The 13,317-nt window shown below is 40.8% G+C and overlaps 1 protein-coding gene across 3 annotated transcripts in view; it reads left to right on the forward strand.

Annotated features, from left to right (window-relative positions):
• Positions 1–301: 301 nt before the first annotated feature.
• ARIH2 (ariadne RBR E3 ubiquitin protein ligase 2) overlaps positions 302–13,317 on the forward strand; it is a 50,078-nt gene continuing 37,062 nt past the window's right edge. Inside the window, exons 1-3 of one of the 3 annotated variants that reach the window (XM_032591920.1) lie at positions 302–456; positions 3,206–3,267; positions 5,188–5,532. Coding sequence is in view for 2 of the 3 variants with exons in the window: in XM_030306702.1 (XP_030162562.1) it covers positions 5,284–5,532 (249 nt within the window). In the remaining variant the exon portion in view is untranslated. The remainder of the gene's footprint in view (positions 457–3,205; positions 3,268–5,187; positions 5,533–13,317) is intronic. The other 2 variants (XM_030306702.1, XM_030306701.1) reach the window with 2 other exon arrangements.

Here is a 13,317-nt window from a genome sequence, read left to right on the forward strand (position 1 = left end):
GAATACAAACAGTGAAGCGAGGAGTCCATCAGAAAAACGCTGGTTAAATATCCTGGCGGGCGGCGCTGGTGAAAGCCGGAAGAGATGCCTTGACCACTCTCCAATAAGCCGACCCCTCTCCCCCGAGGCCTCCCTCAGCCTTCTGAGCCGGCCGTACCCCGCTCACACTCGGGATCTGAGTGCTGGGGTGTAGCGAAGCGCCAGCCAAGGGACGCTAATACCCAGCGCCAGTCGCGACCTCAGCGACCGCGGGTCGACCCCGGGCCGGAAGTGACGCAACCGTACTGAGCACTTCCGGAGCTGCGGAGACGGCTCCGCGGGAGGAAGGAGCGCGGGCCTTGACCGGCGTCGGCCCGTCGCCTCCGCTGTCGCTTCTGCTACAGTGTCCGATCCGTCTGGCCCGGCCAGACCCGGTCTGGCCTGCCCGGGCTCAGCGGCCGCGGGCTGCGGCTCCCGGTAAGTGTGCGGCGCAGGTCGCGGCCTTGTTTACCCCGGCGCGCCGGGGAGGGGGGGTGGGCTCCCCGCGCGCCTCCCTGGCCCGGCCGGGGCTCCGCCTTCGTCGCCGTCCGCGAGGCCCCCGTGCCCCCTGGCCGCCGGTTCACCGTCTCAGCTCCCAGCGCCGCCCGCGGAGGGGCGGCTGAAGGCTACGGCCGGGGCGGGCGGGCGCCTGGCGTCTCTCAGTTTTTTCTCCTCCCGCCGTCTTCTCAGCTGGTGGAGAGGTCGGAGGCCAGCGCCTCTGACCGACTGGCGCCGGCGCATCTGGGCCCTCCCTACCGGGCGCGCCGGGGAAACGCGCCGCCTCTGGGGCTTCCAACTCCAGTCATCTTTCGGAGCCTTCGCAGTGCCATTCGCACGGTTAGTTAACGCCCGCCTGCGAAGGGTCCACTGGCGCGTGGGCTCCGTGTCCTCGAGGCTGTCCCGGCGCCTCGGTACCGACATTCGGCCCAAGAGCTGAGCTGCCGTCTCGCCGGACGCTGCTGTGCTAGCCGCGGGAGAGGCAGCCGTGTTTTCGAATGACTTCACCTCTGTACTGATTGTTGCTCTGTCCCGTAGAACTTTCTGCCACAATGGACATATTCTATAGTTCTGCTGCTAAGTAGGATAGTCCCTAGCCACATGTGGCTGTTGAGCATTTGACTTGTGGCTAGTGCTACTGAAAACCCAACTTTTAGGTTTTATTTAATTTTTAAGTTAAATTTTAATAACCACATGGGGCTAGTGCCAACCATCTTAGGATGGTGTAGTGTGGAGTTTTGAAACTAAGTTGCTGGTTCATATTTTAAAAGTGCTAAGTAGTTTTCTTTGGAGATGTAACCTTAGTAAATGACGATTCAGAGCCAAATATTATGTCTGGAGTAAACATCGTCGGACTCGCCAAAAAGTGTTTTGTTCTTGTCAACTTTAAACTGAGAGAGAAGTCTTCAGTTTGGGTCCTTTAGCCCAGGGAGGGTGTCACGTCTTTTGAACACGTGACTTTGGCTCTGGAGGAGAAGTAATTTCTATTACTCCTCTGTCTAGGGTGTAGGGATAATAGCTAACATCTAAAGGAAGTTAAAGCGTTGGTATCAGTTCTGTTAATAAGACAATAACATTCTGGACCCTTTGAGCAATGTCAGCACTCTTTTAAGTAGAATTAGGGATATTTAACTTTGAAAAGATTAAGTGTTTAAATCTAAACCTAGAACACCTACTAAGTATGAAATGGCTTTCTCTTTTTTGGAGGGGAGTCTGAAAGTTTACCCTGCTTCTTGAGTATTTAGTTGGTGAGAAGCCTATGGGCAAACCTCTAAGCTCCAATCCTGGGGAGAAATCCAGAGAAAGTGGAAAGCATGGCCTTTTGTTGTGATTCTGCAGGTAGATAGTATTAGGTTTTCTGGGAGGGTGATGGAGATTTATGAATCCTCATAGGTCATGAATCTTGTGGAAGTATTGTCTCTGGGTAATACTGGTTGCAGCAGTGTGATCTGGACAAGTTACTTAACTTTTTTGAACTGTAGCTTCCTCATTTGTAAGAAGTGGATGATAGTCACCTTGTAGGATTGTGAAGATTTAATGAGAATGAGTCAAACCTGAAATTGGCTGTCATTAAATGAGAACTAATATTGGTAGTGAAATTTTGTAGATGGGAACAATATTTATAGAGTTTATTCACCCAAGAAGCAGTATCTTGCATAAAAATACAGGTTAAAAGATATTTAAAAAAATCAGTTCTCTATTAAAAAAAATTTTTTTAATGTTTATTAATTTTTGAGAGGCAGAGCACAAGTGGGGGGGGGGGCAGAGAGAGAGAGGGAGACACAGAACCTGACACAGGCTCCAAGCCCTGAGCTGTCAGCACAGAGCCTTACCGGGCTCAAACTCATGAACCATGAGACCATGATCTGAGCCCAAGTCAGCACTTAACCGACTGAGCCACCCAGGTGCCCCAGTTTTCTATTTTAGAAATAATTTTACATAATCATTGGACTTTAATTTTCATTTAGTTTATATTTACCTGTGTTAGAAGTATTTTTTTGAAGTTATAAATTCTGGTTTTCTAGGAAATCCTAAAGGATAAAGAAATAGACATAAGATTTCTTATTGAGTAAGCACGTAATAGTACTTAGTTTTGGATAGTGAGATCTGTATCTGAGAAGGTCGGATGGCCTTTGAGCATGTCAGAAGAGAGGCAGCAAATGGATGTTAATATAGCCTACTTGACATCCTATTGGGGACACTTTATTTCACAATAACTTTTTCATGAGTAAAGGGAGGTCTGAAATATTGGCGATATTCTGTATTAGATTATCACCATGGAAGTGACTTTATACTAAGTCTCATTTTAAGCCAGTTGCAGTTTGCTAACTTCTGTGTAACCTTTAGGATTGAAATTGTGCTAGTAATTTAGGAAATCTGAGCCATAGGAGCAAGGTGGTGGGTTTCCAAACTGAGGAGAGGGATTGGGTATCTATTTACATCACCAGTACTCCAGGTTAAATTATTATCAGCTGTTTACTTTGAATACTTTCTTTTTTAGAAGGCCATGTAACTCTTTTCAGTATAATGACATACAGGTTTCTGTGGGACTTACAAGAAAATAATTTCATAGTTACTCTGGTCTCTTGCTGCATATCCTTTTAAATGTCTTTGCTTTTAAAAAAATAATAAATTTGCAAAACCAGGGTGCCAACTTAAATTTAAATAGAGTTGTGTCTTTTCATTTTAGATGGAAGTTATATGACATAGAATATTTGGGGTGACATCTTGAAAGATCTTCAAGAATTACAGGTATTTTTAATTTAAAGATTAACTTTTTTTTTCTAAAGGAAAAATACCATAGTTTATTTGTAATTAGGTCATTCTATACCAAACAGTTTGTTAGAAGTCAAACTGCAAATTCCCTTTTATTAATGTGATTTAAAAAAAAACTGGGCATTTGTGGTTAGCATGTCAAACTTCAATTCCCTGCTATTTTTATAATATCATTAAAAGGTGGCTCTGTAGTCCTTTAGACTGGTTACAGAGTCAGTACACGTTCATTTTAATGTGTTTTAATTTTTATCTTTGTCTTATTTATGGTCAGATAGACTTCATATATACTTTTGCATTTAATCCAGATTTGGTTATGGAAGTTATTTACATACCATTCAATCCAGATGCTCTTGCATTTTAAAGTCCTATTAGTTTTTAGATTTAAATCACTGTTTAATACTGTTTCTTGCAGATGATCACTTGGAACGGTACTTACGCAGAAAAGTTAATGGGTTTTTACCAAAATCTTCTCTGAGGTGAAGTTAGGACTTGTGATTGTTTTGCTTTCTCAACTAGTATTCTCTTTTCATTTGTAATTGAGTAACATTTTGACCTCTGAGGTTTTTTTTTTTTTAATAACTTGTTTCATTTGAACTCTTTTTCTTCATCTTAAATAGATTTTGGTTTTTCCTACCCTTCATTCGGTCAGGGCAGAATATGTGTAGTTTTCCTTCAATTTGTAGTTTTCCTTCACTATTGGATCAATTTCTTTGCCTCAAAGTACCCCTTTTAAAGAATCAGTAGAGGGGCGCTTGAGTGGCTCAGTCGGTTAAGTGTCCGACTTCGGCTCGGGTCATGATCTCACGGTCTGTGAGTTCGAGCCCTGCGTCAGGCTCTGTGCTGACCGCTCAGAGCCTGGAGCCTGTTTCAGATTCTATGTCTCCCTCTCTCTCTGATCCTTCCCTGTTCATGCTCTGTCTCTCTCTGTCTCAAAAATAAATAAACGTTAAAAAAAAAATTAAAAAAAAAAAGAATCTGTAGAGGGGTGCCTCACTGGCTTAGTCAGTGGAGCATGCGACTCTTGATCTCGGGGTTGTGAGTTCATGCCCCACACTGGGTGTAGAGATTACTTAAAAAAAAAAAAGAAAGAAAGGATCAGTAGAATCCTTTAAAACTGAAAAATCAGTTAACTCTGCAGACTAGAGGAGGATGTTGAAGAGCTTTGTGCCTTTTATTTTTTCTTAACTAACTATGCACCTGTTTTTCAGATATCTGAGAGCAATGTCTGTGGAACAGTGGTATTTTTTTCCTAGACATTACAGAGGGAAGGAACTATGTCATTTGTGTACTTTATGTGTCACCGCTTAGTGGGGTGTAATTAGCAAAGAGATTTTAAACTTTGGTAGTTCAGCCTTTAGGTTGCTTCACCTGTGGAGATGTGCCTTTTTTTTTTTTTTTTTTAAGTTTGTTTATTTTGAGAGAGAGCGAGGGAGAGAGGGAATCCCAAGCAGGCTCCTCGCTGTCAGCGCAGAGCTCAGTGTGGGGCTCGATCTCACAAACCATGAGATCATGATCTGAGCTGAAATCAAGAGTCAGATGCCCAACTGACTGAACCATCTAGGCGCCCAGTGCCTCTTTCTTAAGGACTCCCACAAGAAGGATAAATCCATGGGAATTTGACCCCTTGACATGGAGCAGATGGCCTTCCTTATTTACTTTTCCATGTGAGGCCCTTCTTGTGAAGTTACCATCATTAGCTGCTTCTGCCCTTCAAGGAAAGAGTTTGCCTTCGATAAGCTTGGGCAGGGAGATGATGGTGAAGTTTCCTGTATGAGACCAGAGTTGGAATAGGCCATAATGGGGGGTAGGGCCAGCCTATGACATTTTGATTTTTGAATGGTTACTGTTATAACTTATAGTGAAAGTAACACTTATTTTTTTCTTTTCCTTCCTTAGAAGACAAAAAACACTAATGCATTTGAGAAAGTGGTAAAGTTTGGGGGGAGGGGAAAAAAACTGCTTTCCTGATCTGCAACTTGGCTGGATGCTAAGATGTCTGTGGACATGAATAGCCAGGGGTCTGACAGCAATGAAGAGGACTATGACCCAAATTGTGAGGAAGAAGAAGAGGATGAAGACCCTGGGGACATAGAGGACTATTACGTGGGAGTAGCCAGCGATGTTGAGCAGCAGGGAGCCGATGCCTTTGATCCTGAGGAGTACCAGTTCACCTGCTTGACCTACAAGGAGTCCGAGGGTGCCCTCAATGAGCACATGACCAGCTTAGCCTCTGTCCTAAAGGTGAGCAGTATTGTCAATTCCAGGTGTAATGCCCCCAGTTAAATCTAAATATGAGCTGTTGCTAACTGATGTCTTCTCTGTATTGATCAAATGGATGGCCCTGTAGTGAAACCAAATTTAGGTGTATGCTGCATTAGTTGGACACATTTGATGCTTCACTTTGTTTTCTAATATATGTGTATCTAAGGTTTTCAAATTCCCAAATTACTAAGAATTAAAAAGGAAGGGTGGGGTAGATTCAGGATAGACTGGAAGTACATTGAAGCAGAATTGCATAGATTAACACTGGTTTCAGAAAGTGAGTTTTATGAAACTTTATGAGGTAAGATATGATTAGCCTCAGGATTGTCATCCTCTACATGACCATGTATGAATGACTGGCAGATGTCTTGAGAGGTACCCAGGGTATGCCCTGAATAATCAGTGCCTCTGTGCTAATTGAGCTCCGTTGTATCATAAACTAATATCTAATGTTGAAAGAAATTTTAGCTTGTGTTTCACTGATTTTGGGGTTTTATATGGAAAATTTAAAGAGTTGGTTATTCCAGCAAGAATCTTATTTTTAACACTTAAACTAGCATGCTTTTCAATCTTGCGCCCCAGGCCAGTTATTGTTCTTACCATGCACATTTTGTGCTATGTAATATTAGACTAGTACATAGTACACTCACATAGAACACTGTGTGCTATGAATATCTTTATGTCATTTAGACAATTTCCCAGCATGTTTTCTTTCTCCTTTAATGTTGGCCATTATGTGAAAGTGGGGACATTTCTCTTATTTCATTGTTTTCGCTGACCTTCCTTCAGAAACTGTTATATGGATCTTGTTTTCTGCTCAAATTGAAGGTCAAGGACACATTGGCATGATTTCAACCAAATAATTGTCTTGTTGGTATTTAAATGGAAGTAACTAAGATGTGCTGTGTTATTTTTGTAAAAGCTGCTTTATCTACTAGTTTAGGGATTTTTTTTTTTTTTCCAGGTAGTCAGCAAAGGCTAACTAATATCTTGGATTTAGATAGTCAGGGCTTTATTACCAGCTAGTTGGAAGTTGAAATCTAAAACTTTTTTTGTGACTCACTTTTGGAAGGATTGGAGACTTCTTGTGCTCAGCAGAAAGCTCTGAAGAATGGAGACCCATTGGAACATCTGGATTTGGGATTTCTACACCATAACTTTAGCAAAGCTGCTGGGACCTCTGTTTCCAGAGGACATTTCCCTGGTAGAAAAAGAAGCATCAGGTCTCTTCCTCACAATGCACACCTCTCTCTATCTGATCAACTCGTTTCTTTAACCATATTGTTAGGTTATACACAGCGTTGGCATTTAAATAGAAAAGGTATCATCAGGTGTGTGGCTATGTGCTGGAGATTATCAGTTGACTAAGTTCATCAGGATGTTCCATCTATGCATAAGAATTCTGTTTGTCAAGCAATCTGTGCTGATTTTCCTACCCTTTTGGAGAGAGGTGAGGGACCCAGGCACGTGTCCTCCTTTTTTTTAAATTGTGGTAAAATACATGTAACATTTACCATTTTACATTCTTTCTTCTTATTAAGCTGATACAGGGTCAGCCCCCTGGAAAGTCTTCCTCCCATAGAAAGCCCTCCCTTTCCTTCTTCACTTTTTATACCCTCAGAGGTCCTTCAGTCTAGATTATACTTTTCCTGAGCAAGCCTTCTTGAGACCCCTACAACATAGTGGTTGTACTCTCCTTTGGTCTCAGGGCCCAAACATCACAACCCATGTATATTAGAGCACATACTGCAGTCTTCTGACTGCTTTATCTTGTTTAACCTTTTTGCATATTTTTGCATGATCTCTCCAACTAGATTGTCACTTCTTAGAGGGCAGAAACTGCTTTATTCCTTTTCTTCCCCGTCATTCCTGTCTCAGTGTTTCATCCATAGTAGGTTTTGAATAATTTCTTGGATACTGTGATTTCTTGGATACTGTGGGTTTTGTCAACTGTTGATGACAATAGCTGATGCTGTTGGTATGAACTAGGTTCCCTAGTCCCTCTACTGTACATCCTTCTCTGTTGTCTTGAAAAGGCATTATGGCCATGTTGTTCAAGTGTCAACTATAGTCATTAGAGATTAGATTGCCAGGTAAGGTATTATAGGAGAGGAAAAATCTCTGACAAATACTTGTAGTCGATTATGTAGGTATGAGTCTTTAAGGAAAACAAAGTTAAAGATCATGAAAAGAGGAAGCAAAAAGTACTTGGTGTAGAGATGAAGGAGTAAAAAAAGATGGAAGAATGTTGAAACACAAGGAAAGGGTTAAAGAGAAAATGGGGCAAAGAAGAAAATAGCCCATGAAAATTTAGATCTCAGTAGAAGATAGATTTTTTTTCCTCCCTCCCTAGACCTCACTGAACAGCATGTTAATAACCCATTTTCTTTCTGGGGCTGGGCAGCAAGGGTCTGGGTTCTTTGGTGGTTTGGCTACATATAAAGGGACTTAGTGGTGTTTTAAGTAGTTTGTGAATTTGACCAAAGAGGCTAGGCAAAAACAGCTAAATTAAGAGTAAAGAGGAAATCACACACAATCTTTCTTTTTCAGACTGGCTAAAAACTAATGTTTTTATTTTTGTGATATTTTATTTTTCTATATAATATATCATGAGGCAGGAGGGGATAATTTAAGTGCTGCATTTACAGAATGGTGTTTATTGCTGCTTTGGCTATTCTAGCTCCCCTGTTGCATGTGTATCAGAGAGTGGAGCTCAGTGGTGATCATCCAAATCACTGCTGGTGTTCCCCATTGATCATGGTGTTTGCACAACTCCATGACATATTGAGATACTTAATTATTTTATTGATTTAGGTGTTTGACTAGTAGAAAATATGACACATATGTGGTTTAAAACTCTGCCATATGAACAGTTGTCTATGAATGAAAGCTAAGTTTGAGGACTGGCTTGACTTTTTCACTGATACTTGTGTTTATTTTACTTTGTTGTGTATTGTTAGTTGCCAATGGATGAGCCATTCTTCAGCATAAAAGTAACTTTATTATTGCCTTTTGAGATTTGACCTCTCTTAAATATTAAAATTCCAGTCTGGGCTTTTGGTGTCATGAGGGCCCCTGGTGTCAGGGTAACTTCTTATATGTGTTGTGAGACAGATCCATGAGTAAGATCATTAATTGAGAAAGGAAACTTCCCAGGAAGTCAGATTAAGGGCTAAGGATAGACAACAGAGAAAATGCTTATCTGTTATGGGGGGGGGAGGGGGGCGGGCAGCTACTGGTGTTCAAATAATAGCAAAACTAGAAGCATTGTTTTTAGAATGAGCTGTCATCTTACAGATAGAATACAGTTGACCCTTGAACAATGCAGGGATTAGGGATGCCAACCCCCACACTGCCAAAAATCGACATATATATAACTTTGACTCCCCCAATCTTAATACTAATAGTTTACTGTTGACTGGAAGCCTTACCAATGACATAAACAGTCAATTAACACACGTTTTGTATGTTATGTGTATTGTGTACTGTATTCTTAATTTTTTTTTTTTTTTCCAACGTTTATTTATTTTTGGGACAGAGAGAGACAGAGCATGAACGGGGGAGGGGCAGAGAGAGAGGGAGACACAGAATCGGAAACAGGCTCCAGGCTCTGAGCCGTCAGCACAGAGCCCGACGCGGGGCTCGAACTCACGGACCGCGAGATCGTGACCTGGCTGAAGTCGGACGCTTAACCGACTGCGCCACCCAGGCGCCCCTTGTGTACTGTATTCTTACAATAAAGTAAGCTAGAGAAAAGAGAATGTTACTAAGAAAATCATAGGGAAAAGACATTTATAGTACTGTAGTGTAAAAAATTTGCATGTAAGTGTATTTGCCCAGTTCAAGCCCATGTTCAAGTGTCAACTGTAGTCATTAGAGATTAGATGATTGCCAGGTGAGGTACTATGTTGTAGGAGAGGAAAAATCTTTGACAAATATTTGTAGTCAGTTACGTAGGTATGAGTCTTTAAGGAAAACAGTTAACTTTTTAAAACACTGTATTTATTTTTATATGAAACTCACACAAAGATTATTTGATTGTTATTGTTATAGATGAGAGAGGTCTTTTCTAGTAATAACAGACATTTTTATTGCAAAATGTGCACTAGTTAGCCAAGAGGAATTTTGTCATTTAGTGAATCCTGTTAGTACTGTTCTGTGAAAATCCTGAGGCATTTGCTGTTGGCTGCTCAGGAAGGAGCTCAGCCATGGGAGAACCCCAGACAGTCTAGGCTGGCTTTCATTGGTGATGGGCCAGGGGAATCTCCTGCATGGTGCGCTCCTTCTCTCAGTAGCACATTAGGGGTGTGGGCGGGAGACAAGTGTTGTTATGTTGTTCAAGGCCCCACCCAATTGCATAAGAAGGGAGAAGAAATAGTCACTTTGGGCTAGATCTAGTCTATGGAGCAACAATGAGCTGTCTGAACTTGTGACTGGAGAACCTTGAAAGTGGAGTAGAAGGGCAGTGCAGGTAACACAAGTCCAAGCTCCATGGGTCAATGAATTGGGTGGAAAAGTTACCTTCTGTGCTAGAGTGGGAGACTAAGAACTATAGGTAAAAGAGAATAACACATGGAGGATCATAAATGCAGCCTGAGGTGTCTTTACTATTTGGAGGAAAGGAACAGAATTTTTAAACTTCTTCAGTGCTGGACTGCACTATTTACTTCTTAAGCCTGGTGTTCGTTCCCCGGATAGGATTGGAGAAATACGCTGGTTGTGAGTGTTTTTACTACAGTTCTTGCTTTATGAATTGCTGTATTAACTGCAGTGGAGCTGGGAAAATGTTATGTAGAAATCTTTATTCTGCCACTCTTGAATTTGTTTTAAAATCTAGTGTTAGATATTCAGCAAAATGTGGCTGGAAAATCTCTTATGATTCTTCTGGATCATTTTTCCCTTTTGTGGATGAATCATAATTGGTTTTCAGGGCTTCTGACTCCCAAGTGCAGAAGTCTTTATAGTCTCGTGTTCAAAACAACCTGGTTTCTACGCATTTCTCACTTGTAACATGAGCAGTTGATATTCTTAACACAAAATACCTTATATTTAACCTTTCTCTTAAGTGGCATCAAGTTTTTGTATATCTAAAAAAAGACTTTCATTTTACTTAACCAACTTTTTAATATCCTGATATAGCTGGATTTTGGACCATTTTATTTTTATTTACATATTAGTTAATAGTAATTGTTTTTTTATTACTTCTCAGGGGAAAGTATCCTCAAGCTGGGCTTGGTAACACTGAGTGTGTGCTGAGCAGCCGTCTGATTTCTATTTTTATGACCTGATGTCAGGTTTCTTTGCATGCCTGCATCTCAATAGAATCTAGATTCAATTCCTGTGTTTCAAATAGTTGGTTATTAGTGGGCGTGTTGACATACTTCATGATGCTTTAGTGTGGAAGTCTGATGTGTGTTTTACTGATGTATAAATTTATTTTAAAAGGGTGATGAGAAATGTCCAGAGTGACATTGAGAATTGCCTAAGTACAACTAGTGCTACAATTGTCCCTGTCTTGCCAGTTTAGAAAGGTTATTGTCGTCATTGACTTTGTGTCCTCACTGTGCACCTGGCACCACATACAGCAGGTTCACCATCTTCCAGAAGAGAAGCCTTTAATCAGATTCAAGGCCAGCTTTCATTCTAATCTTTTTCTTGTGCTTTCACACTGTCATAGGAACCATGTGTAATCAAGGGGTGATTTTAACACCACACTTGTGTTTTAATCCTGAACTATTTATTTATTTATATTTAACCTTATATTGTTGAGGTGTTACTACAGTATTTAAGAAAAAATATCCTTCGTAATTCCATTAACCTATAATAAAAGTTTTCTTCCGTGCTTAGTATCCTTCAGACCTTGTCCATATTCGTGTGTAATATTACTGTGCTTTCAGTTCATTCATTCAACCAATATTTATTGAGCACTTACTATCTGCCAGGCACTGGAATGATATTCTTCTGCTCTTTTCTTGTATACAGGCATGCCTCAGATATTGCAGGTTTGGTTCCAGACTGCTGCAATAAAGCAAACATCACAACAAAGCAAGTCAAATGAGTTTTGTGGTTTCCCAGCGCATATAAAAATTATGTGTACACTGTACTATAAAGTGCAATAGCGTTATGTCTATAAAACAGTGTAAAAACCTTAAGTATTTTATGGCTAAAAAATGCTGTTACCTGAGTTTTCAGCAAGTTGTAATCACAGATCACCATAACAAATATGATAATAATGAAAAAGTTTAAAATACTGCAAGAGTTACCAAAAAGTGACACAGAGACACGAAGTGAGCAAATACTGTTGGAAAAATGGTGCCGATAGACTTGCCTGACCCATGGTTGCCACAAACCTTCAATTTGTAAAAAAAATGCAGTATCTGCGAAGGACAATAAAATGAGGTATGCCTGTATTTTAAGTATTTCCCCTTGTTTTTACTTCATCCTCATAAATTACTTTTAGCGGGTAAATATCACACCATCGTATTGAGCCATAATTTGCTCAGACTTTTCCTGATGGACATTTAGGTGAATACTTATATGTGTGACAGTTGTTGTGAACTGGTTATACTGCTGTGAACATTTTTGTGAATGTGGCCTTTGTGTCTGTTGGGCCTTGGCAAGAGCCTGGGCTGGTGGTCAGATGGTTGGGCTCTGTTCCCTTTTCTGCCATTTAATATAATGTGACCTTGGGTAAGTTCCTCAACATCTTTAAGCTTCAGTTTTCTCATCTGTAAAATAATGATAATACCTCCTTCACAGTATTAAATGAGATAATGCACATAAAGTGCCTGGCACGTGAATATTCGAACATGAATGTTCAAACAGATGTCATGGTGGAGGCAGGGCAAGCGCAGAAAAATGGGAATGTTACTTTCACATATTTGCTATGGTTCCTCAGAACGTATTCTTAGGATTGTGTGTTTTGAGTCATAGGGTAAAAGCCACATTGAGGAAGGTTCTGGGTGACATATTGCTGATGATGCCTCTGAGTATGCGTGTGGTAGTTAGATCATGTACTTTGGATTCTTTTGCCTTCATCCAGAACCTCTGGTTCTCTTCTCCAGGAGCCCACTGATAAGAAAAGTAAAAATAACACAAAATGAATTTTGAATTGGGACCAGGAAAAGAATGTAGGGGAATATAGCCTGTTATTCCTACCTTTCTGTTTGACTGCAGTGTTGGTCTTGGGCCTGCATTGACAGCACTACTTAATGAAGTGCTCAGTTGATTTTAGGGTTCTTATTATTGGGGTATCTCCTTACTTGTGCTTTGTCCCACCCCCAGCCCCCCGCCAGCTTAAAAAATTTTGTCTTTGCCCCTACTGCTCTAGGAAAAATTTGAATGATTAGATTTCTCTGCCCAAAAGAGGGAAGACCTGTAGGAAAGATTTGAGAAAGGTACAGAGTGAGATACAGGAAGCTTTTCATCTTGCTCTTCCTAAAATGTGTCTGCCCTGTGGCTTGATTACTCAAATTGACATGAATTGTCAGATTTGAAGCTTATGTTTTGTTCCCTTTTCTTTGAACTGTCACAAACCTGTATACACATGAAATGGTTTTACTGTGAAAACCACAAGTTATCAACCATAAATAGAGAAAAATACAGGGAGGACGAACAAAAGTTGGTTTGGAGATTTTAAGAGAACAGAGCTGTTCTTATAATCATGAACAAAGAGTGGTCTCTATCTGGGAAAGTTGCTCTTTTTCACTAGCAGTTTCTTTCCTGGTACACGCTCTACTCTCATTTCTTTTATCCGTTATTTTA

The sequence above is a fragment of the Lynx canadensis genome, chromosome A2, assembly GCF_007474595.2.
Source record: "Lynx canadensis isolate LIC74 chromosome A2, mLynCan4.pri.v2, whole genome shotgun sequence".
Lineage (NCBI taxonomy): Eukaryota > Metazoa > Chordata > Mammalia > Carnivora > Felidae > Lynx > Lynx canadensis.